The sequence below is a fragment of the Corvus moneduloides genome, chromosome 1 (assembly GCF_009650955.1).
Source record: "Corvus moneduloides isolate bCorMon1 chromosome 1, bCorMon1.pri, whole genome shotgun sequence".
NCBI classification, from domain to species: Eukaryota; Metazoa; Chordata; class Aves; order Passeriformes; family Corvidae; genus Corvus; species Corvus moneduloides.
The window spans coordinates 33,000,744-33,024,101 of record NC_045476.1 but is presented as its reverse complement, the minus strand read 5'-3'; the positions used below and the strand labels follow the sequence as shown (position 1 = coordinate 33,024,101).

Below are 23,358 nucleotides of genomic sequence, written 5' to 3'. Positions count from 1 at the left end.
AATTATCTGAACAAAATGGATACTGAGATCTGAAAAAAGAGAGTTCAGAGATAAAAAATGTGAGGTTGCACATTTGGTTACAAATAAGTGAATGCACAAATGCAGGATGTGGGGCATGTGATTGAGTAGCAGACCTTGGGAATAAAATGTGTGAGTTGTTTTGGATCTGAAGTTGAACACAAGCCAACATATGCTGCACAAAAGGCAAATGCCATAGTGAGTTGTGGGACTGTAACGTGCAGGAGAGAGAAATGGAATAAAAGAGGACCCAGCTTAAACCTTTATTTTTCAGTTACTGTGTAGGTCCTGGTATTTCCTTAGTCTTTGTTAGCAAACAATGGTAATTTAAATGTCTTTGAAGAAGAAGTGTTTGACTTTGAGCTCTTTGCTGAATTTTTCTTTCTTCAAGTTTTGTTTGATCTTGGCTGTGTGGGAGCTCCTTTCTTCTTTCTATGTAATGAGAATGTGATTTGACCTGTCCATGTATGAATCCAATTTTAGTTTTCAAGCTCAGTGATTTGATTTCTTCTTCAGTAATAATTACTATTTTTTTCATGTATTATTTATGTTCTGTTCGAGATACATTAAGTCAACAATTGAATATTAGCCAAATAATCAAGCAGATCTCCTGAAGACAAGGGACACTTGCAGGAAGTTTTAATTGTTTTTATTAAAACTAATTTTGTCTGGTCTTTAATTGGGAATGGGGAATATATAGTCTTAAAGTCTCAGGCATCTCTTCCAGAGATGGAAATGACACTTCCCTGTTGTTCTGCAGCTTCAGTTTGTGTTATCCAGACTAACTGTACTCACTATTGGAACAGCAGCTGTGCTGCTCATGTGGCCAGGTGTTCTGTTCTCACTGTCATTCTTGAGGCAATTAACTTTTTGTCAATGTTGAATTCATTTTCCGGTGTTTCAGCAAGCTGATTTGACTCATGTTACAGGAGATTTTAGTGCACCAGATCAAATATGCCCACAGGTCAAGAGGGATAACAGGAGCATCACTTTTAGCCTGCAGTTTGATTGACTTGGGTGAGGGTAGAGAGGCTTTCCAAGCACTGTGCAGTGTGTAAGAGGAGAGGTGCATCCTTCAGAGCAGAGCTTGCAGCAGTCAGCACATGTGAGCCGTGTGATTTTAGTGGCACTTCTGATTCACGCAGTTTCTGTCCCTGGCTGAGGAATGGTGCGGGTGTGTCATGCCGGCATTGCTCCGATGTGAGTGCCTGTGAGGCTGCACAGCTAACAGGCTCAGGGAGGAGATATGGCTGAGAAGATGCCTTCTCTTGTTCATTTGTTGGGCTGGTTTCCTAAAGTGGGCTGCTGTTCATCTGCATGAATGCTTCTCTTCCCACAGCAGAGGAGCTGGTGCAGAGGTGGGAGTAAGTAGCAGAGAATGGGGATCACTGTATTTTTGATACAATTTAAATAAGAGGAAATGGGAAAGGAAATAAGAGACCTTGGGCACAAAAAGAATTAAATTCTTTTGAAAGAGCTGAGTCCTAAAATAAAGTGTTTCTTTGTTTTGAGCCATCAATGTGCTTAGAATGGCTTTTGACTTCAATTTTCTTGCTGGAAAAAAGTTGGGTTTTTTAAAATTAATTATTTATTCCAAAGAGAAATACCATACATCTCATTGTCTTCCCACTGAACCCTGATTTTAAAGAGGCTCTGTCTTGAAACTTTTTCCACTTCAGCACATAAAGTTTTAGCCAGACAATCTCAAAAAGAAAATGGCTTACAATGTAAGGTGTTGCTGCATCATATACTTTTGGGTTTTGCTCGCAGTCCTTGTAACAGTATCTATGAAAAATTTATGACAACAGATAAGGGAAGAATGTTTAATGCATATGTGAAACAAACTGGAGATGTTCCTGTAACAGATCAAGCTGGAGGCACTACACAAATTTTAGAATACTGTGTTGTCCACAGAATACAGAAGTTTGGAGATCACACTTGCAGTCTGAATTCAGTTTGAAGATCATGAGAGATTTGGAAATAACAGAAGGTTGTAAACAGGTTTTTTTAGTGACCATTTTGAGTATTACATTAATGTGTTCTTCAGAATTGGTTAAATGTTTATTAATTAATGTGGGCATATATGATATGAAGCTAAAGTTCCCAACTTGGGGAAAGTGCATTAAAACATATTTCCTTTTTTTTTTTTTAATAAGCTCTAAAATTTTTTATGAGAGCACTATGCTTGCTTGTTCTGGCTGCAGTCCAGGAGAGGTCAAGGTAACAGGGACCTCCCAGAATTGTGCCTATTGAGAGGTCCCCTGAAAAAACCAAGCCTTTTCAGGGCAGAAATAAACTCTTCAGTCTATGGATAAATATGGGTGATTCATTCAGCAATCCTCTGGTAGTGTGGTTACTTGAAGTGGGATGCTGAAATGCTCCGTGGTTGGCCATCACAGGAGAATTGTGAAGGGAAGGTTGTCACAAGTTTCATAGTCTGTACCCCTTTTGAGACAATGAGGGTTGCAGCTGATGGGTGGTTTTAACAGTAGCAAAGATAGGATACTTGGGAGACTCTTACCTTGTAGTCCTAAGTAAAGCTGCAAAACGTCATTTTGAAGTCAGGAACGTTGCCTTTTTAGGTAGAGGGGGCTCTGCATTTGCTAATGAACTTGGACTCTAGTTGCTGAGCTTGAAGATAGATACCAGCAGCTCTGTCTCTCTCCTTGCAATGTGCCATATATGTTAAAAAAAAAATCATACTATTAGTGTTGGAAGTGTGTTGTTAGTGCCCTTGAAGGTGAAACAAGCAAGAGAAAGGAAATAATGCTTTCTTGTCAGCTAAAATTTCTGAAGTATAGATGATGTATGTGGTAGCTTCAGCAGCTGGGACTGCAGTTTTGGCTTCTGTCAGCAGAGGCAGCTGCCCAACTGCTGCTGAGTGGCAGGGAGAATGGAATCTGAAGATGACATGGCTGGGACTGAAGAACCACATGGGTTCAAGAAAAGATCTAGGAAAATGGAAGCTTCCTTCTGCCCATGGGGCCAGGGGCACTGTTTTGTATCTCTGCAAGCTTTTGAGTTAAGGGGTGGAAGGGAATATGGGTAAATCTAAGCAAAGTGGGTGAAGTGGATAGAATTGCAGTGGGAAACAGTAAAGGGAGGAAGAAGTATGGAATAGAGGAGCAGAAGTTTGTCCTGAAAGATGAGTAGAGAGAATTAAGAATGTGAAACTTGAAGAAGTGAAGCACAATATACTTTACATACTTACATTTTTTTTGTTTCGTGTTATGGTACTTGCAGGGTTCTTGAGATTATGAGAATTGAGAAGGTATACCTTGGGTCTTGGTTGACAACACTTTAAAAAAAAAAAAAAAACAAACCTCATGAAGTTTTTGGATATATCTTGTTCCAGCTCTGCCGCACTGGAACAATGCTTGCTCTTGCAGGGCGTAGTTGTTTGGCATGCTGTATTCTGTTTGTCAGTAATTGTTAGTGATACCACAGCTGTCCCCATGGTGACAGGACAGCCGATGCCTTAACTTCATTCTTTGGAGTTCCAGATAGTGACCTCCATAATTCCCGCATTAGAGTCTCATGACTAGTTCACAGATCCCGATCTACAGAATCTGTGTTTCTGTGTATGGTTCAGAGATCCTTTGACCAAATCCAAGGATATTTGTATTAATGTCATTTGGCAACTTACACAAGTAGAGATGTTTTTCCTGGTGGTGTCCTGCCCCTAGCTGTCCCCCACAGGGATGGAAAATTACAGAATCACAATGAAAATAACAGTAAGAATGCGTGGTTATCCAGGTGTGGTTTGAAGAACAGTATTTCTTTTTCTAGCAAAAAACTTAGGTGCCTGGAAGTTGTCCACAGAAGAGCAGGGGCAGTGCTGTAAAGTGTGTGCAGAAGGAGAGCTGGAAAAGGAACAAGCTGCAAAGCAAGAATAGGCTCAATTACTAATTATTGGTTCTATTCATAATCGTATTTTGGTTGGAACATCTTGATTTCACTAAAGAGCCTGGTCTTTTTTTATCAAGAACAGATAAAATATTTTTCAGTTGGTTTGGCAACTTTTTTGTGGTCTGAGAAGTCAAGGATGGTCTTGGCTTGTTAAAGAATAGCAACTAACCAACTCCAGTTCAAATGAGCCTAAATTTCTTTTCCCCTATGAACTTTAAAAGCACTGTTTAAATGCTTCAAACAGTGGTGAGCTGATGAATCAGTCTTGACGTACAAAGGCTCTTTCTAGACAGCAAGCAAAAGGCTTAATGAATGCAGAGTAAGAAACAAATCCATTGATTTTAATCCCAGAAGGCATTCATCCCTCATTGGAGCTGTTGGGGAAAGAGCAGTGATGCTGGTGAAAGGTTTTTCTATTGATAGTGGAGAGCCTGTGTTGGTAAATGGTCCCACACAATGTCTCAGAGCTTGGAACCTCTTTGTTGCAGGTCTTCTGCAGAACCTCTAAGTTGTGCCTCAACTTACGATTTAAATTTTTTTTTGAATGCTATTTATGTAACCCCATATAAATTAAGGACTCTTTCCGAAGGGCTGCTTGAATATTGCACAGATGATACCTCCGAGGAGATGCTGAAGCTTAGCGCATTGTGTATCAGAACAGAGAAATACTAACACTGATTTACAAAACCAGTAGGTGGTAGTTCACTTGCTATCCTCTGTAGTTCTGTGGTTCAGCTGACTTGTTTTGTAATGTAAAATGAAAGCAAATTTTGTAGAACTGTTTCCCATTACTTCAGCTTGTGGTCACACTTACGTTCTAACTCTCCAGTTATTGTGGCTTTTCATACCTGTTACCTTTTCAAAGTTGCAGACCACAGAGGACTTTGCATGAGATAAAGCTCATGCATGCATGCTTTATTGTCTTTAAGTTTCTGAGTTGCTGTTCTTGGTAGACGTCTTCAAGACAGATTTTGCAAAGATAATCAAACGTGCAGAGAAGAGAGAGACTTTGTAAAAAGTACCTTTACAGAAGGAAAAGCTCCTGTTAGTGCAAAACACTTGCATGGAAAGGTATCTTTCTTAAAAGTTGTCAGTGTAAGTCTCAGGTAGGGCTCGTAGTCAGCAAACAGAAGCATGGGAAAACAATGGATCCAGAATGAATTTGTTTCTTTCAGGCATTGGTTTTTAGATGGAGCTTTTGACTATGGTTTCATACTGCTTGATAATATGGAAAATAACATTAAAGGAAAAACCTTGTGGAAAGCCTTGACATTACCATAAAAGCTAATTTATATATTTTTTTTTGCCTAAGTAAGTTACTAGGTACAGTGTTCTGTTTTCCTAAGCTGTAGGTAGAGTTACTTGTTGGCAATATATTAATTTAAGCCAGTGATGCCATCTATTTATATATGCTATTCTGTGTTTTAGTATGTAATAAAATTGTCTCCAGGTAAGGTGTACTAACTGGGAACTAAGTTTTATACCTCCTTTTTAGAAGATCATCTGTTGTACTAATACTGCGTTTATTAAAACCAGCTTAATTGTGTAGTTGCTTCTCACTCTGAGTTTTATGGAGACCTTATTTGTCTAGTTTCCTATGGAAACAAGGCTCATGTGATGCTGTGTGCGTGGGCCATGTGTATCACATGCATATCCACTCAAATTTTTTTTGGCCTGCTGCCTAGTGTGGACAATTGTGACAGATAGGGATCTCAAGGAAACAGAGGGGTCCAAAAAATACGGTTCCAAATTTTATGAAAATAAACAGCTAATAAGGGAGAGGAATTCTAGCCATGAGTTCAAGGGGAAAAATTTGCAGTGCCTGTCTTCCTAGAAAATAAAGAGGAGGAAAAGCTGTAAGGAACGCCCAAGCTTGAGGAGGTTGTGCCTTTGGCAAATGGTTGTTCCTTTTGCACCTTCACAGGCAGCAAATTGAGGTAACTACAAGTTGTGAAAATGCAGGTTCTGGTGTTCCTTATGAACTATTATAGGAAATACAGAATGAAATCTTGGAACAATATGCAGGATAGTAAGCAGTACAAGAAGTGTCCCAACTTCTTAAAATAATTTGGTCTAACTGGTAATTGCTGTTTGTGTTTTTGTTTCTATATTAATGGATATTATTGTCTCATCTAGCTTCTGTTTATGGATGGGAAATTTCCTCAAAATTCCAGTAGTATTTTGAATTTCCTTTTTTTTCTGGTTTGGTTTGGTTTTTGTTTGGGTTTTGTTGTTGTTTTGGGTTGGGTTGCTTTTTGTTTTGGTTTAGTTTTTCTTGCTGTTGTTGTTTTTGTTTGGTTTGAGGGCTTCTCTATTGTGTTTTTAATGAGCAAATGAAAAATTAGGCTTCCCTAGCTTAACAAGCAGGTGGACAAATGGTGTAGTCTGAACCACTAGGGAAAGCAGAATTAGCTTCTCAGTTATTTTCTTTTGGGAGTTTGGAAAATGATGTAATGACCTTAGTGGATGAGCTAAGTGGCCAGATTGAAGTAAGCTCTTATCATCTGGAAAACCTTTAAACCATGTCTTTGTTTGGGTTTTGTAGTTGAAAGTACAAAGACATTGGATTTCTAATATTTGTTTTCTTCTGTTTTAAGACAAGAACTAAAACATCCGAACTCCTCTGGTATATGTAAATAAACTCCATTCCAAACATATTCTGATAACTTTGTCTTAATAAGAACTTTGAAGGAATTACTAGTTCTTCAACTGAAACTACGATTTACTTTACAATAGTTTTTCAGCATGCTTGCATTTATGTCTAATTTATTTGAAATATATTCTAAAATATTCTTTAGTGATCTGGTTTATAATATCTAATGCTTTTGTTTCAACAGGTATCACTACTGGGATTAGATGTTCTAGGTGCCTTTGTCGACAGACTATCAGGACGCTTTAAACCTTATATAGGAACTGGTGAGTGAAATACAACTTTTTTTCTTAAGACCAAACAGTAGAAGACACTTCCCCCCCCCTCCCTTAGCAGCTGAAGTGGAACATGTTGAAAACTTCTTGAGCTAATTATACTGTCCTGGCAGGCATCTGACTGGTGTTGGAATGGAAATAATTGTATAGTAGCATGTCAGTATTCATTTGTCATGCAGTCACTGATTTCATAGGTGGTGGCTGGGATTTTTTTAAGGGTTCCAGGAGTGTCTTTCCAGTAATTAGTTTCATGCTATAATGGTTACTTACCACTCCCTGAGACAGTCCTCTAAAATTTACATTGAAACGCAAGTATTATCTTTAATTTGTGTTAAAGATGGAAGGTTTTATTTGCAGATCACTTTAATCAGAGCTTTATGTCTGCTGAAGCCTGTAGTCTCAGAGGATTATGCAGTCCACCTCCTGTTAGATAACTGGACTGTAGCTTTTAGTAGTCTAAAGTTTTTATGGGATGAAAAAAAAAAAAGTACTGACTGTTACTCCTGTGTGAAATGTTTACTCAAATGAATTTCAGATTAATGGATCTACATGTGCTGGAGTATGAGACATTTGTTCTGGGAGGTACAAGCAAACTACATTGATCAACTTGTTTTACTGCTGCCTTTGAAAAGAGATAGTGATATTAGGACACTAACATTGGTGTTATAGCGCTGGCGGATTTTGACAGAAGTTTCTAGTTAATGTCCTTTTTCAAAATCTGCATGAGATAAGTTACTTTTTGTTCCCTGATCCCCAACTATCTCAATTTGTCTGTCAGAATTTTAAGCTTCCTCTTCTTTACATGACTAGTTTTGTATTTAAGAGCTATAAAATAAAATGTCAAAGTTTAGGAATACAAAGTGTAATTTATGACAAGCTGCTAACTAAATTAATTGAAAGCATATTTCAGTATGCTGTGGAACTACTGCGGTAGAGTGCTACAGAATTTAAATCTGTTTTGTTGTGAGGAGTTTTTCTTTGGCTGGTTAATTTTGTATTGGAGCAGTGTAAGGGAACTGGAGGCGTATTGTGCTCTGCACAGTATTGATTTCTGAAGAGTCTCCATTTGTAGCTACAGATTTTTGCTCCAGAGTTTGGCTGTGCTTTGATTTTTATTTTAAGCCTCTGTAGAACCTAAAATTACAGTAACTTTATTAAAGATGGGGAAGATTTTAAAAATTTTTCTCTGTTTTTTTAAGTATGAGCTATCTGAGAATAGTTTGAAAACACTGTTGTTGGTTTGGGCTTTTTTTTGTCACAGTAGTTGAGTAGTTTGAGATTATGAGCAAATTGAAGATTTAAATTCCAGTAGTATTTATATTTTTAAAAAGAGAGAGGACTGGCACTGGGTGACCACTGAACACATGTAACATCTGAAGCTGTGTATTCTAGAAGTATTTTTTCGTTAAGCTCATAGCAGTGCCTTCAACTGAAATTGATCATCAGAGCGTCTCCAGAATCAAGATCTCTAGAATATGAAAGTTACTGTTGTTCATGATCAGCTTCTATATAAACCTAACAGATGCTGAAATCTTAGTCTCAGTAATGGCAGAAAACAGTATTTTACGTTACTTTTAAAAAGAGTGATTTGTAATAGGAGTTCTCCTCAGTTGGTAGCTCTCTCTAAATTTCATAACAAGGTTGGAATAATTTTCAGTTTTTGTCAGTGAAGCAGTAATATAAACACATTATTGCAAGTGTCTGGAATTTGTATAGTCCAGGGCTTATGAGAGTAATTAAAAGCACATTGGTGAACCAGAAAACTGCTTCCTTCAAGGAAACTTAAAGAACCAGGAGTTTCCTAAATCACGTTCTGTTGACTCTGCAGATTTGTCTTCTAATGTAATATGACTCCAGTAAGTCAGACCAAAGACTTGTATTTGACAGTGATTTGTTTGCAGATGCCTGAGAAGAAAGTAAGGACGGGAGAAACATGCAGTGATCACTCCTTATCAGTAGGAGTTGTCAGCAGTCTTGCAGGTTAGGGCCAGCTGAGGCACATGGAATCTTCAATGTCTGCATTGTCACTTCGTTTTCTTACCGCTTTATCTGTTTAGTTTCTGACCCACATAGATCCTTGGCTTCTGCAGTGTTCTGTAGAAGTACTTAAGTATGCAAAATTCTTTTGGACTGGTTGCCTGAAAAACTTGGTGCTTGCTAGATCTTGTGTTAGAGAGGTGAGCCAACATTTCTTACCTTCCTGACGGCCAGTTTCCATTTATGGATCTCTTCCATGCCTGTTCTCTGCTATCCCCTCCCCCTTCCCCAGCTCAGAGACACAACAGAGCTGTTTCTTGTATACAAGTCTTTTTGATAATTCTTGTGTCCTCCTTTCAGTGCCTTTCTGTTGTGGAGCATTTGAGTTGAGGAAGCCACACCAATCATACCATATCAGAGAGGTGGCATATGTTCATAATGGCACAATTATGTTTGTTTTTGTCATCTATTACTTTTGTAGTTATTGGTAATAGATTTCATTGTTGCATAGCTGCTTCCTGAAAATTGACCTAATATATGCATGAGACTGTCTACTGTAACAACCTATTTCTGGTGCAGTGATGGTGGTTTTGGGGCCCGCTGTCCAGGGCAGTGCCTTCCCTCCATGCCTTTATCATTAGGGCAAGACCCCTTCTTGAGAACTGTGGAAGTCCAAATGCACTCTGTTAGCTGAGTTACCTTCTGCACAGCTGTTTGCAAAGCTCTCTTACGGGCGTGTGAGGTACCACTTCCTTTTTTAAACTGACTTCCCAGGCACTTCTCCAGCCTGTAGCACTGCATGGGGTGGTTGTGACCCAAATGCAGGACCCAGTATTTGGCCTTGTTGAACCTCATGCAATCCATATCCATAGTTACGTGTTTGACAAGAATCAACTACTCTATGCAAACTGCCATTTTAGCTTCTTTTTTGTAGCTTGGTTATGTCCAGTTAAGTGATTCTTTGATCTGAATATTGTTAATGAGGTATATAATTGTGTATTGCAGATGTGCAGTGTGTACAGGTGACATGAGGAGAAAACAAAAATCATGGTATGAAGCTTGAAAGTGCTGGGAAATTTGTAAGCAAAGTACTTCAGCTAAGTAACAAGTTCTTAGGGTCCCACAGGCCATCTTAGTAGTATTTTATATGGTAGGCTTTTACTTCCTCTATTTTGGTTAAATAAATGTGAGTATATTATTTTTTTGAGGGCAAACATAACAGAACTTTTCCAGGCAATTCAATTATTACTCAGAAATATTCAGACTATAGTTAACTTCTCATTTATTGCACTAAGCTATTGTAGGTACTTGCATTCTCAAAAAAGATCAGGATTGCACCATGACTATGTCGAAGGACGATATATATATAAAATGCCTACTGGCTTCGTTCTCTGCCTTTTTTAAAACACAATGCATCCTATTTTCTAGGTGAAGTTTCATTTTTATAGCTGTTTTTGCTTATAAAATACCTGCAACCTTAAATGTATTTTTATTTTCATGAAGAGTGTTACATTTTGGTGACCCTGAGATGTTTTAATTTGTGATTCAGATTTCAGTAAATGATGGAAGTATAATAATGTATTATCCAACCGCAATATGGCAAAACATATTCTACCTTTCTCACCCTATCCCCATTTAATTTCCTGTTCAGTTTTGATGGGGATAGATTTCCTTAAGTGCAGAAAACAACAAGTAATGTCACTGAATATTCACCCCCTTAAGCATTACAGGCTTCTCCTATGAAGTGAAAAACATGAATGCTTTACTATTACTTCAATCTGTGCAACCTACATATATGCCATAAATTACATTTGGGCAAAATCAATACAACAGTTGTAGGACAGATATTTTCCAGTATTTCAAAGAGCATGTTAGTGATCTTAGTATTGAAGTATAATGCCTGATAAAGAGACTTAATTCAGTTTCCTAGGCAACCATGTAATGTTGCAGTAAATTTCTTCTAAGGTGTTATCCTTTTATGATTAACCATATCGTGTGCTCTCTGCAGCTGGCATCTGTGTTCTGGGTGTCTGGACATACAAATTGGAATCTTTCTTTTAGTACATCCAGTTAAGATCCTTGAAAACACTTTGGAAGCAGTAAATACCAGGGTGTGTGTTCCTTCATAAGACTATATGTCTATATTCTGGGAAAAATAAAGCAGTGTTTGAGTGTTATATCTTTTGGTATTTAAAACTACTGCTTGTTCTGTGATTAAAAGAGATGTTACATAAGAGCACATAATTACTGTATCACAGTCTCTTTTCCTAGGTGATCGCATTAATTATTAAAATAAATGTATGTATCCAAAATAACAGAGGCTATTAAAATTATGGGCATATGTGTCTGGATGATAGAATTTCTGGGAAAAGTGTCTACTCATACTTTTAGTTCTGTTTTCTAAAACAAGTGAATATGACTTGGCCCTCTTGTTATTATTGTCAAAAGGAAAACAAAAAATGCAGTAAAGGTATACAGAATCTGTTTCAGTTTTACTGTGCAGTATACCATGACATATTTTTCTGCAGATATCGAACTGTCCATTAGTCTGTTACATAACTATATTGACATCAGCTTTTACATATAACCTTACAAAATGTTGCAAAATATTCTACTTACCTGAAAATTAAAGGAAATGTAATTGACAGTTAAAACGACCAAACACAGATAGATAGGTTATACTTGTATACGTACATGTGAGTCTGAACAGGGATGCACATTTTACACACAAAAACTCCATATGTGAATGTGTGTGTACATTTAATAGTAGTTTCAAATTCTTCTTACTGTGAAAAGAAACCACTGGGCAAAATTAGTTTTGGAAGATAGTTATAGTGCCATATACTAAAATGTGATATCAATTTGAAGTGTTTACATTTTTTACCAGGTGGCTTCAAGAAGTGTTAGAAGAATATTTAAATTAGTTTCCTCAGACTAATTTAAATGCTCTGTCAAATTTGTTGTTATAATGAAGCATGGAAGTGTGACTGCTCGTGTCCTGGATGGGTGCACTCATAACTGGCTTAAAAACTGGCTAGATGGCTGAGTCCAAAGGGTGATGGTCACTGGAGTTAAATCCAGTTGGTGACTGGTGGCAAGTGGTATTCCCCCAGACTCAGCACTGGGGCTGGTTTTGTTTAATATTTTTATCCATTACCTGGATAAGGGGATGCAGGGCACACTGAGACAGTTTGAAGATCAGACCAAGCTAGGTAGGAGTGTTGGTCTGCAGGAGGGTAGGAAGGTTTTGCAGAGGGATCAGGGCAGGCTGGAGCAGTGAGTTGAGGCCAGTAGTATGAGGGTCAACAAGGCCAAATGCCAGGTCCTGCACTTGGGTCACAACAACCCTAGGCAGCGCTACAGGAAAAGCACCTGGCTGTGCTGGTTGACAATGGCTGAGCATGAGGCAGTGAGTGCCCAGGTGGCCAAGAAGGCCAGTGGTGTCCTGGCCTGTATCAGCAATAGTGTGACCAGCAGGACCAGGGCAGCGCTCATCCCCGCTGTATTCGGCACTGGTGATGCTGCACCTCAAATCCTGTGTCCAGTTCTGGATCCCTCAATGCAAGAAGGACATTGAGGTGCTGGAGCATGTCCAGAGAAGGGCAGTGGAGCTGGTGAAGAGTTTGGAGCACAAGTCTGATGGGGAGCAGCCGTGGATTATGTAGCCTGAAGAAAAGGAGGCTCGGAAGGAACCTTATTGCTCTCTATAACTACCTGAAAGGAGGTTGTAGCAAGGTGGAGGTCAGTCTCTTCTCCAAAGCAGCAAGCAGCAGGACGAGAGGAAATGGCCTCAAGTTGTGCCAGGGGAGATTTAGATTGGATGCTAGGAAAAATGTTTTCATTGAAAGTGTTGTCAAGCACTGTAACTGCCAAGGAAGAGGGCGAGTCGCCGTCCCTGGAGATATTCAAAAGTCGTGTAGATGTGACACTGAGGAACATGGTGTAGTGGTGGCTTTGGCAGTGCTGGGTTAGTGGTTGGCCTTGATGATCTTAAAGGGTTTTTCTGACCTAAATGGTTCTATGTCACCTGATGTGTTTTAAAGCAGTTGTAAGGGCTTGCAACATACATTAACTTTTTGAGTGAATTAGGATTAAAGCAGTTGGTACAAGAATTTGGAAATACTCGTTTGAGGAAGTCAGCATTTAGTAAGTGACACCCACGTTGTAAGTTTTTGCTTTTTCCCTTACTTAATGATTGAATTTTTTGGGTGGAAAAGACTCCGGTGTGCAGTTTATTCAAGCTGGAGCTCTTTAATATGTGGTTTTAATGTGGTATGGAGAAATGCTTTGAAAATCCATGAAATCCATGAAAACCAAGAACTGTATTAACATGAGCTACCATGGATATATCTAGCATCTAGAAAAATCCTGGATCTTCAGGTGTTAGGCCTGACTGAATTTTATTCTCATTTATCATTTTTATTAGTTTCATTGAAATGTTGAGACTAATGACATGTTCTGCTGAGGATTCAAGATTAAAAAAGCTTGCATAACAACTAAACTTAAAACTTGGAATAACTCGGTTGGAAGGGACTTTCACAATCATCTGTTTCATGTCTTTGCTTTAAAAATGGCCAAGCTATGGTGTTAGAGAAAACTTGGAAATTAAATCAAATAACTCGAGAAACTGAATTGCTGAGATAATGTAAAGCAAGCTTTTCCATTTATGGGAGAGGCATCTTGTCTCAAGGATGCCTTGCTGCACCTAAATGCAAGTCAGGTGTTTTGTCTGATACTGCCTTTTCATTTTATAGCTTACTGACCTCAGGAAAAGCTGTGTTGGATTGTTGTAGGATTTTCTTAGACAATAAAATGCTGACTGTTTCAGATTTTTTTTTTTTAACAGCTTTTAGAAGACAGTCCATTATTTGTATTTTTTCCCCCATAATATCTGCTTTTATATTTTCAAATGTAACAAAATACTAACTTCCTGCAACACCTCAGAAAATACTTAAATTTTCTTTGTTTTCCTCTGTAGTTAATGGTGACAGCTAGGGGTCATGACTGATATAAACTGTAACTTTTTTCATCTTTATGATTAGATTCTCTGAAGTATCAGTTAAAAAAAAAAGTAAAAATCTATGCAGCCTTTTAGCTTTTTTTTTTTTTGGGGGGGGGGGGGGGGGGGGGGGCGGGTCGTAGGCTGGTTGGTTTGTTTTGTTGTTTTTTGGGTTTTTTTTTTTTCCTGTCTGGCTAGTGCTGGAATTTATTAGTAGTGGGAATTCATTTTACCTGAAGTGATCCATGCTTGCGTGATAGGCTGTGATGTAGAATACCATCTGCTTGCTGTCTGTGGGCATTTCACTGTATGACACCTAGAAATGCAGTGCTTTTAACTCGAAATCCTAGCTTGCTTTGGTTTCTGCTTGATTCTAATTAATTCTAGTTCTGTAAGAAACCTCGCCTAGAGCTTAAAAAATTTCAGAAGATGACATTTGTTCTCAATCTTCTAGTTTTCTTTCGGATTTAATACACCTCTTGAAACTCTTTGGCCTGGTAGACTGTTCTCATGTTCTGAAACTGACACCTTGATAGACTCGTAGATATATCATATAAAAAAAAAGTGTTTGTTTTTTCCTCTCTGCTGCTGCTGATGAACAGTGATGTGTCATTAATCCCACTAATGCTTTTCTTAATTAGCTCCTGGAGAGACCCCAAGAAGCGCATTAATGTCTGAAATTGCTTTTTATTAAACTGGCTTGGACTATATGTTGAGGAGAGGAGCACTGAGGCCTTTCTGAGAGCCTGCTTATGATTCTTTGCTTAGAAGTAGTCCCTTGGCCACGTGGATCTGTCAGGCTGGCCCTGTAGGAGCCCCTGTGGGATTCTCTCCTGTGCATCCTGCCCAGAACAGAGACTGCCCTAATTGCAGGGGCAGCTGTTTCCCTCCCTCCTTTCTAATGACAGCTGTTCAATGCTACTGCCTGAGCTGGCAAGGTTTCTGAGGAAACGAGGAAGATCTTGCTGCCTAGGTTTAATCTGTTTCTGTCCTCAAAGACTTTTCTTCTTAGTAACAGAATTTTTGCCAACACTGATAACGTTTTCTCGGTAAAGATTCTTTTTTGCTTAATGCTTTTTTGTAAGTCTTTGCAGTAATGAGTATCTAAAGTTGGTTCATAGAAATAGGTAGAACTGGGACTTGAAATGAGCACAGGTATACAAAGAGCAGCAGGTGTAAGTGGTCAGAAGAGAAGAAAAAGCAAGAATACAAACTGAAAAGCTGCAGAAGGAACTCTTGTTAAAGTTTAACAAAAGAAAATTGTTCGTGCTACCTGTGGCATTCTTTGCTACAGGGGTCATATAGTTAAATTGCTCAGGTTTTTAAAAATACATTGTGTGCCATTCTAGGCAACTTCTGTGATTTGCTTGTTTTATCATCTTCAATCCTGGTAGAGGAAATAAATATTTAATTTCTCAAGGCTGTACTTTGACTCTGAAGGCTGGTTTTGGCATTAACTCATGCATGTATTTTCCCAGCTAGTGGTGATAAAATTATTTGGTGAATGTGGATAAATGAAAATTTATTCAGGTTTACTGAGACAAGAGAAGACAATTGAAAAAGAAACTGATGGGATAATAAGCTCTGTTATGGATGTAACAGAAAGGAAAAAGGCATAAATAGCAGCTCAGATGTAAATGCATAGCCAGTTTAAAGGGGTGATTGTCCCGCTCTGCTCTGCACTGGGGTGGCCTCACCTCAAGTGCTGAGTGCAGTTTGGGGCACCACAACATAAAAAAGGCATTAAGCCATTAGAGAGTGTCTGAAGGAGGCCGACAAGGATGGTGAAGGATCTTAAGGGGAAGCTGTATGGGGAGTGGCTGAGGTCACTTGGTCTGTTCAGCCTGGAGGAGTCTGCAACTTCCTTGTGAGTAGAAGAGAAGGGGCAGGCACTCTTCTCTGTGGTGACCAGTGACAGGACCTGAGGGAATGGCCTGAAGTTGAGTTCAGAGCAGTTTAGGTCGGATATTAGAAAAGGTTCTTCCCCCAGAGGGTGGCTGGGCACTGGAACAGCTCCCCAGGGAAGTGGTCACAGCACCAAGCCTGAACGAGTTCAAGAAGCATTCGGACAATGCTCTTGGGCACATGGTGTGACCTTGGGGTGTCTGTGCAGGGCCGGGAGCTGGACTCAATGATCCAGATGGATCCCTTCCAAGTCAGAATATTCTGTGATTCTGTGAAATAGCAGCTCAGTTTGAGGTAGATCTGGTAGAATTAATGTCTGCTATGGAATATTTTTGCTAAAACTGTAGGTTTTCTTCAGTAATCAAAACCTGTAAAATTGTGGTATAACAATGTAGAAATCTTAACAGGAAAACCTCAGGAGCGGCTAGAAGTGGTAAGAAGCTTTGACAACATGCTAAAACATGGCGAAAAGGCAAGTTGAATCGAATACAGTGCTTCACAAAAAATAAACAACAGCTGCAAAAGGAATCACTGTCTCCTAAATTTAGTGTAGTGTTTCTCAGCATATCTGCAGAAATATATGACAGAAAGGTGTCATTTGTTATTAGATTTTCCAAAATCCATTTGAAATAATTTAAGAATCTAGGCAACAGAAGATAAAAGATGGATAAGGTTAATATAAAACAGTAGGCATGTGTGAATCCAGACTGCATGTGATAAATTATATCCCTCACTGAGTGAGTTGTTAGGAGGCTACCACATTGAATACAGCCTTCATGTTTGGTCCTACTTTGCCTTTGTCACCCTTCGTTTAATTCTGTATCTGTTTGAGATTGTTGAGTTTGCAGACTGATGCCAGTAACAACCAAATGCATGTATTTGCATTGCAGTACAAAGAGGGACACTAATTCGATAATGCTGGTGAGAAAGCATGTGCAGCTTAAAGGAAAAGTAGCAGCCAAAATGATGTTCAGTTTTGAAACTTGATCGATAGGAAACCCAACTTTCAGTGATTTCCTATTGGAGCTTGTTCTGACAGAAAAGATGAACAGCCACACTGAAAACCAGCTGGTGGTTGCCAGCATTCAGCAGCCTAATTTCATTTGTCTTGCGCAAACAGAATATATCATGCCTTATATGGGGTCTTACAGAAACTTGAGTTTTAGGGGAAAAAAGCCAAGCCTGCAGCCGTGTGGGCTCTTTAACAGCTCCTACAGCGGGTTATCCCTCTGTCAGAGCTCCAGGAGTGGCAAAGGCTGGTGTGTTCACTAGCTGCACACTCTGAAATCTGCAGGCTGTGTCATAGCTTAGTTTAACTCGGTGACCTCATCTCTGTTCAGCAGCTTCTAGTAGCTGTTCTCTGTGCTTGCCTTAGTGATTTGAGCGGAGCCCTGGTATCTGCAGCTCCGTCAAATGACTCAGAGTGCTAATTAGTCACAAAGGAGCCGTGTTCCCTCAGAACTGGCACTGGCTGTGTTTGTTTCCCTCTCTGTAAAGCTAGAATTGCCTTCAGCTGCCCAGCAGTCAGGTCAATGTAGAGACCTCACTAGTAATGTATGGCATGGGGACAAGGTCAGTTCAGAAGTGCTGGAAAGGACAAGAAAAGTACTGTTGGTGAGAAAAATGTAGTCAGTAGGTGTAGGAGTGATTGGAAGTTCATGGGAGTGGTTACCTGTGTACTCCCAAAAATAGCTTCTTAAGTTCTGGATGTTTCTTCTCTGTTCACAAAATGGAAAAAATCCCCAAAAAAACCAAACCCAACCACCAAACAAAACAGAAACACCCCTTAAAAACCCAAACCATAAAGACAATGTCCCACACCATCAAAACAACAGCAATCCAACCCAAACAAAAAACCCCAGACTCTTCTTTTGAAACTGTGAAATGAAAGTAGCTGTACTAATTTCTTCAGGGGAGAAAGGGTAGAGAAGATAGATGAAAAACACAAAACTTTGATAATGGTGGCTGAAGATGTCAGTGGAATATCCAGAGCCAATAGAATTAAATACTTAGATTAGGACACTCAGAATAGGACACTAAGAAAGCCTTTGGATACTGCAGGAGGGGAAATTCAAACTTCAGCAGTGTATTTTTCAATCATGGTATAGAAATGGCTGCTGCTTTTAGTATGGGAACAGGGGACTGAGGAGACTTCAGAATTTATGGTTCTGTTCCCTTTCTTTTGCTGGCAAATCTATTGTTTATTACTATAAAATCATTACGTACTGATAAAATTACTTCAGATCTGCCTTTCAAACAATAGCCAAATACAATTATTTCTTTTGTGAGTAGAAAAGGAAAATGAATTCTTTAGCAGTCTGTTGAGGTCAGGCAGCTACTGTAAAATACTCTCAGGTGTTCAGTGATATAGTACTAAATGCAGCAAAAAGTTACTTTAGCTGTTAGTATATCTCTTTTTACTTACGAGAATGTGAGCAAGTCTTCAAAAGAAGTCGAGGTAAACATTATGCTGGCTTTAGAAGTTTGAAGTAAATGTTACAGCAATTGCAAATTTAGCCCAAGCTTAAGCAGAGTGCAGGAGCAGAAGGATGTGCTGGGTGATTATTGTGAGCTGTGTTGAATAAGATCCACCTGGACTGCGTGACTGATACTTGGAGCTCTCAGAAACTGTGGATTGGATCAGAAACAAAAGCTAGCACAGAAGGTTGAGCTGTTGGCAGGTAAATGTCACCATTAGCGTGACACTGCTTTTCCTAGGTGGTGAATCACGTGCTTCCTAGAGCCTTAAATCACTGTCCGTGAGAGACACATCTCCACCAACTCTGTCAGTCAGTTGTGCTTCCTGAAGGAAGGCAGCGTACTCGGTGTCATCACCCCTCATTTGGAAGAAGTACTTGAAAGCATTTCGGAGAAGAATGTCTCAAAGAGTAGGCCCCAGATGGAGGACTGGGAACCAGTACAGCAGGATGTCTTGCACAACACAGAACTAGCTACGCGTTCATTGGGATATCTTTCCTAATGTCACAGCATTAATTTGTCTGACGTAATTATAAACTTCTGTCTGGAAAAGCAACCTAAGAGAGTTGGCAAGTCCCTTGGCTTTGATTTTTACTGGTTTTTAGGATCTGAAATCATCAGCTGTCATGCAATTTTACTTAAATATTATTTGAGGATGCTTGTTTTAACATAGTAACTTCTAACGATGCTCTTACTGAAGCGAGGCTGGGTTTCCAGAAGATACACTGTGTGAATAAGGAATTTAAAACGTTTGGTTTTCTTACAATAAACATCAAAGTCCCACTGATTCTAAAATAGTCCTATTTTCCTATTCCAATTCTTTGCCACTCACCATGCCCCAGCATTATTTTTAGAAAAGCCAGACATTCTGAAGCTAACTGGAACACTTTTTGAAGTCAAAGTCATTCAAACAGTTTTGAAGATGGGAAGCTTGCTTTCTTTTTAACCTATTGAAAGATACTATTTTCTTCCATTTCAGGCTTATGCATTTGTTGTTAGTCTTATACCCAGAAATGCACTTTAAAATATTGTGGCCTACTTAAAATCAGCTTTTATTTTTGAATGACGTGTATACATCTGTTTCAGGAAATATCTTTAAGCATTAGAAGATCTCCATTGGGTGTTTAATCTTTTTTACTTTTCTCTTTTTTTCTCCTCTCCTGTAGTTCTCCTGCCTTTGATAGATCGTATGGGAGATGCCAAAGACCAAGTTCGAGAGCAAGCACAGAATCTTATATTGAAATTGATGTGTGAAGCAGCACCGCCCATGGTATGATTGCTTAATGTAGATTCAGAGGGAGGCCTCCAGTGAGCTTATGACTTCTGTATGAACTCCGAACATGTCACAATGTTATGGCGACTGTTAATGGTGTAAATGTTAAAGGTACTCTTAGTGGGTTGACACTGATGTATTGTTCAACTAAAGATAAAAATCTTGGCACGATGTGATTCTGCATATTTTGCACATCGTAGCTAAATTCTGAGCAGACATTTTTATGCCATGTGCCAGGGCTTTGTTAATTGACGCATGTTTGAAGCATCTTCTGGGTTTGAATAATGGGAATAAATAAGTTTAATTAGCTCCAAATTTATTTTAAAATTAGATTTGTACTTGAACATGTAGGACTAGTCCTGCAGTTGAGGTGCACATTTTCTAACTTAAGAGAATCTGGCTTTCTAGCTGTATGACAGAGATGCTCTGTGAAACATGGACAAACTGAGGTGGGGATAAATTGCCCTCTGGCTTGTCATATTTGGTTGTAAGGAGGCTTGTTTAACTCAACCTTCAGTTCTAAACATTATGTGGCTTCCAAGTGCTTAATCTTATATCTCTATTCTGTGAGTCTGAAAAATGTCGGACTGTTTAACAAGATTATATTCTTGAGTAGCGATGTTATTTAGAAGTCTGGAGACCCTGGATGTGAGTAGGAACTTACTATTTGAGTTTTCAGTTCCTGAGGAAAATCTATTTCTGAGTTCTAATTCTAGAGGTTAATAGGGAGAAAAATACTGGGGGTTTTGTATGCACTAATTCCTGGCTTTGTTTTTTCATAGATTCAAGTTTGAATGTTTGTGTGCGGTGAATAAGATGTTGCAGACTTGATCTGGAGTGAGAAAATTATTGTTAGTTGCTTTGTTTGCCTGATAAAACATGTAGCATGCTAGGCTATTATAGAACAGTTTATCTCCCTTTGGCTACAGATCTGATTGGGATTTAGGCATCAGGGTCTAGTAGTGTCATCCACAAAGACATGCGTTTATCTGTTCACAAGCTGCAGTGTTGGTCATATTCACTGACCAAGAGACATGGCAGTATTTTTTGTGCCTAGGTGCCAGTAGTTCATAAATGATGTGTTCCTGTCCCCAAGATGCTCCCGAATACTTGGCATACAGACCAGAACCCCTACAGCAATGGCATTTTGACAAGTGTGCAGTGGAGCACCTTGGAGATACCTTCATTTGAACAGTAGCTGATAAAGAAATTGGTGGTAGTTGCTTCGTGCTAAGCCCTTGTTGTGGAAGAGTTTTAGATTGCTGGTCCATCTTTGTGCAGAGTTGTTAGGCTGTACATAGAGGTGATGGAAGGAAGTTTCCATCCCCTTCGAAGTTTACTCTCAAATGCCGGAAGGCATACAAGGTTTGTGGGGTCCAAGGAAGAGCATTGTGTCTGCAAGACTAGGTACTGCTCTCCTGGTAACTTCCCCAGAGTGGGAGAAGCCTGGCTTTGGTTGTCTGCTCTCAGGAGAGCTTATGGGTCGTTAAAACTTTGGATGAAAAGCATCAATCATCCTCACAGCAGGGGCCAAAACAGAGAAGTCTTTCCTGTGCCTCTAACGCTGAAGTACAGAGCTGTAGGCTCTCTGCTGCAGAGAAATATCCCTTTAGAAGAGCTTAGTGGAATAATTTTTTGAGGATAAATCCTGTAAGTGTCTTTCTAGTCAACTCATCATGCCTCTTGTAGCATGTTGTTGAATAATATTTAATTTGTCCTGTTGTTAAATCCCTTTACTTGTTTTAGATGTTTGGGGTTTTTTTGCTTCTTTTATGAGCAAGAACTAGCTGTAGCTGCTTATGGGCAAGAAGGCATAAAAATATAGGTGGTATAAATATGCATGAAAGGGATGGAGGTGGACATCAAGTCTTGCTAGGAACTTCTGAGAGTTGAAATTTATAAGCAGCCATTTGAATTTCTCTGCCTAAAAAAATTAGCTCTTAAAGAAGGGATAATGTAGTGAAAGACTAAATTTTACTTCGGTCTGCTTTCTTTGTTTCAATAGTCTGCACTTCCCTCTCTACCTGTATTTTTGTTCATCTGTCAAGGAGATTTCCTTTTTCCCATGTTTGTCCATGACAGTGGGTTAATTGGAAGGATGTTTTCTTCCATAAAATCCTGTTCTTTGTTGTTAAGCTATGCAGCTTTGGCAAGCCATATCCTGCTCATCTAAGGTTTGTTTTCTCTAAATGCAATGAAGTATAAAACAAACAAACAAAAAACCGCAGATGGGACAAAATTATCAAGCAGGGCTCTAATTGGAAAATTTTATGTCTGCTGTTGAAGTGTGCTACCTCATTAATAAAGAGGATGCATATTCCCTGCTCTTATGCTCTCTGTTTTTGTTGATCAACAGCTGTTTGTGAAGGCTTTATTTTTTTTTTCCCCCAGAAAGCCGATTGCAATAATTAGTATGTAATACATTTTAGCAGCTTTGTGTGGCGTCACTGTAGGTTGCAGTTGCAGCACTCCGGGGTGCAGTTGGCAGGAGGGAGGTGCCTGGGCTGCAAAGTGTGCAGCTCCTGGCGGTGTGCAGCCACCCATCGCTAGGCAACGCTGCCCGGATGCTGGCTGGGCTGCAATGGCAGTGCTGCAGCTGGGGCGAGTTGCAGGCTGAAGCCTGTGCATCTGCTCCCAAGGAGAACCCCCCGGCTCCTCAGCTCCATGTTTGCGCTTCCAATGCCCTGATATGCAGCTAGAGCACGGCAAGGAGATGGAAAGGTAATGGGATAAAGCCAGGAGGCAGAGAGCCAGGGCAGGCAGAGAAAAACAAGTGCGCAAGGAGGTGAAGGAGGGTTTAGCGAGCCAGGGGATCGTACCACAGGAAGTGGCACCAGCACTGAGAGGAGAACCGAAAGCAGAACAAAAATGGAAGTACAGGAATTAGAGCGAGTGGGCAAGAAATAATAAAAAAATGAAGAAATAGATCTAAAGCAAAAGTAAGGGGGAAGTGGGACAGCAGGAGTATGGATAAGGACAAGCTAAAATGGATGTGAGGAAATTTTGGCAGGCAAACAGAATATGAAGCAAAAAGAGTGTAGTAACTTCTGCTTCAGTCAGTAGTTTGTAATGTTAATATTTGTTTTGTGTGCATTAACTGTAACAATCCTGTATGTTTTAAGAGCTGTTTCTCAAACAAGGAAAACACTCAGCTGGATTGCTGAAGGACGTTTTTTAGGAATTGGTTTTGGCATAGAATTAATCTGTGTTGTGTTCCATATTGTGCATTTCAAAAGTTAATTTTATCGCTTTTCCAATGGACTTGTCTTCTGTTATTTTTTTGCAACTATTATGAATGTAATTATATGGAATAGAATTACATTGTATTGTACTCCAGGTAATTAAAGACCATTATTTCTGCTTTTATAGTACATTTGGGAACGCCTTGCTGTTGGTTTTAAACACAAGAATTACCGATCCCGAGAAGGAGTGTGTTTGTGTCTTGTTGCTACCTTAAACATGTAAGCTTTTTGTTTCTATGGAGATGTAATGGTTCTATCCTTCTTTTGAATGTCATTTTTCTCTGAAAGTAATTCTTTAGGGAGTCTGGTTCAATTAAATTAATACATGGGAAAAATCAAACAACTTAACTAGTGGGCTTTCTGAAAGAAAGACTAAAGCTACAGAATTCTTATCTTATTTAGAAGTAGATGAAGGACTAGTAAGAGAGGGTCAGAGCTTGATTGATGTCAGTTTGTATTCTATAAAAGCTAAGCCAAAAGTTCACTTCTGCAAGAATTATTTTCTGTTTTTTCTTAAAAAATATGCTACTTTTTTTTTTTTTTTTTTTTAGTTACGGTGCACAACCATTAGTCCTCAGCAAGTTTGTACCACATCTGTGTATAGCATTTGGTGACTCCAACAGTCAGGTAAG

General features: G+C 39.2%; 1 protein-coding gene across 27 annotated transcripts in view; it reads left to right on the top strand.

Moving 5' to 3' along the window:
• The window catches only part of CLASP2 (cytoplasmic linker associated protein 2), a 507,179-nt gene that overhangs the window by 5,689 nt on the left and 478,132 nt on the right, over positions 1-23,358 (top strand). For all 27 annotated transcript variants that reach the window (XM_032104203.1, XM_032104158.1, XM_032104212.1 and 24 more), the window contains exons 2-5: positions 6,765-6,843; positions 19,378-19,481; positions 22,854-22,945; positions 23,278-23,353. In XM_032104203.1, coding sequence (XP_031960094.1) covers positions 6,765-6,843; positions 19,378-19,481; positions 22,854-22,945; positions 23,278-23,353 — 351 coding nt within the window. The remainder of the gene's footprint in view (positions 1-6,764; positions 6,844-19,377; positions 19,482-22,853; positions 22,946-23,277; positions 23,354-23,358) is intronic.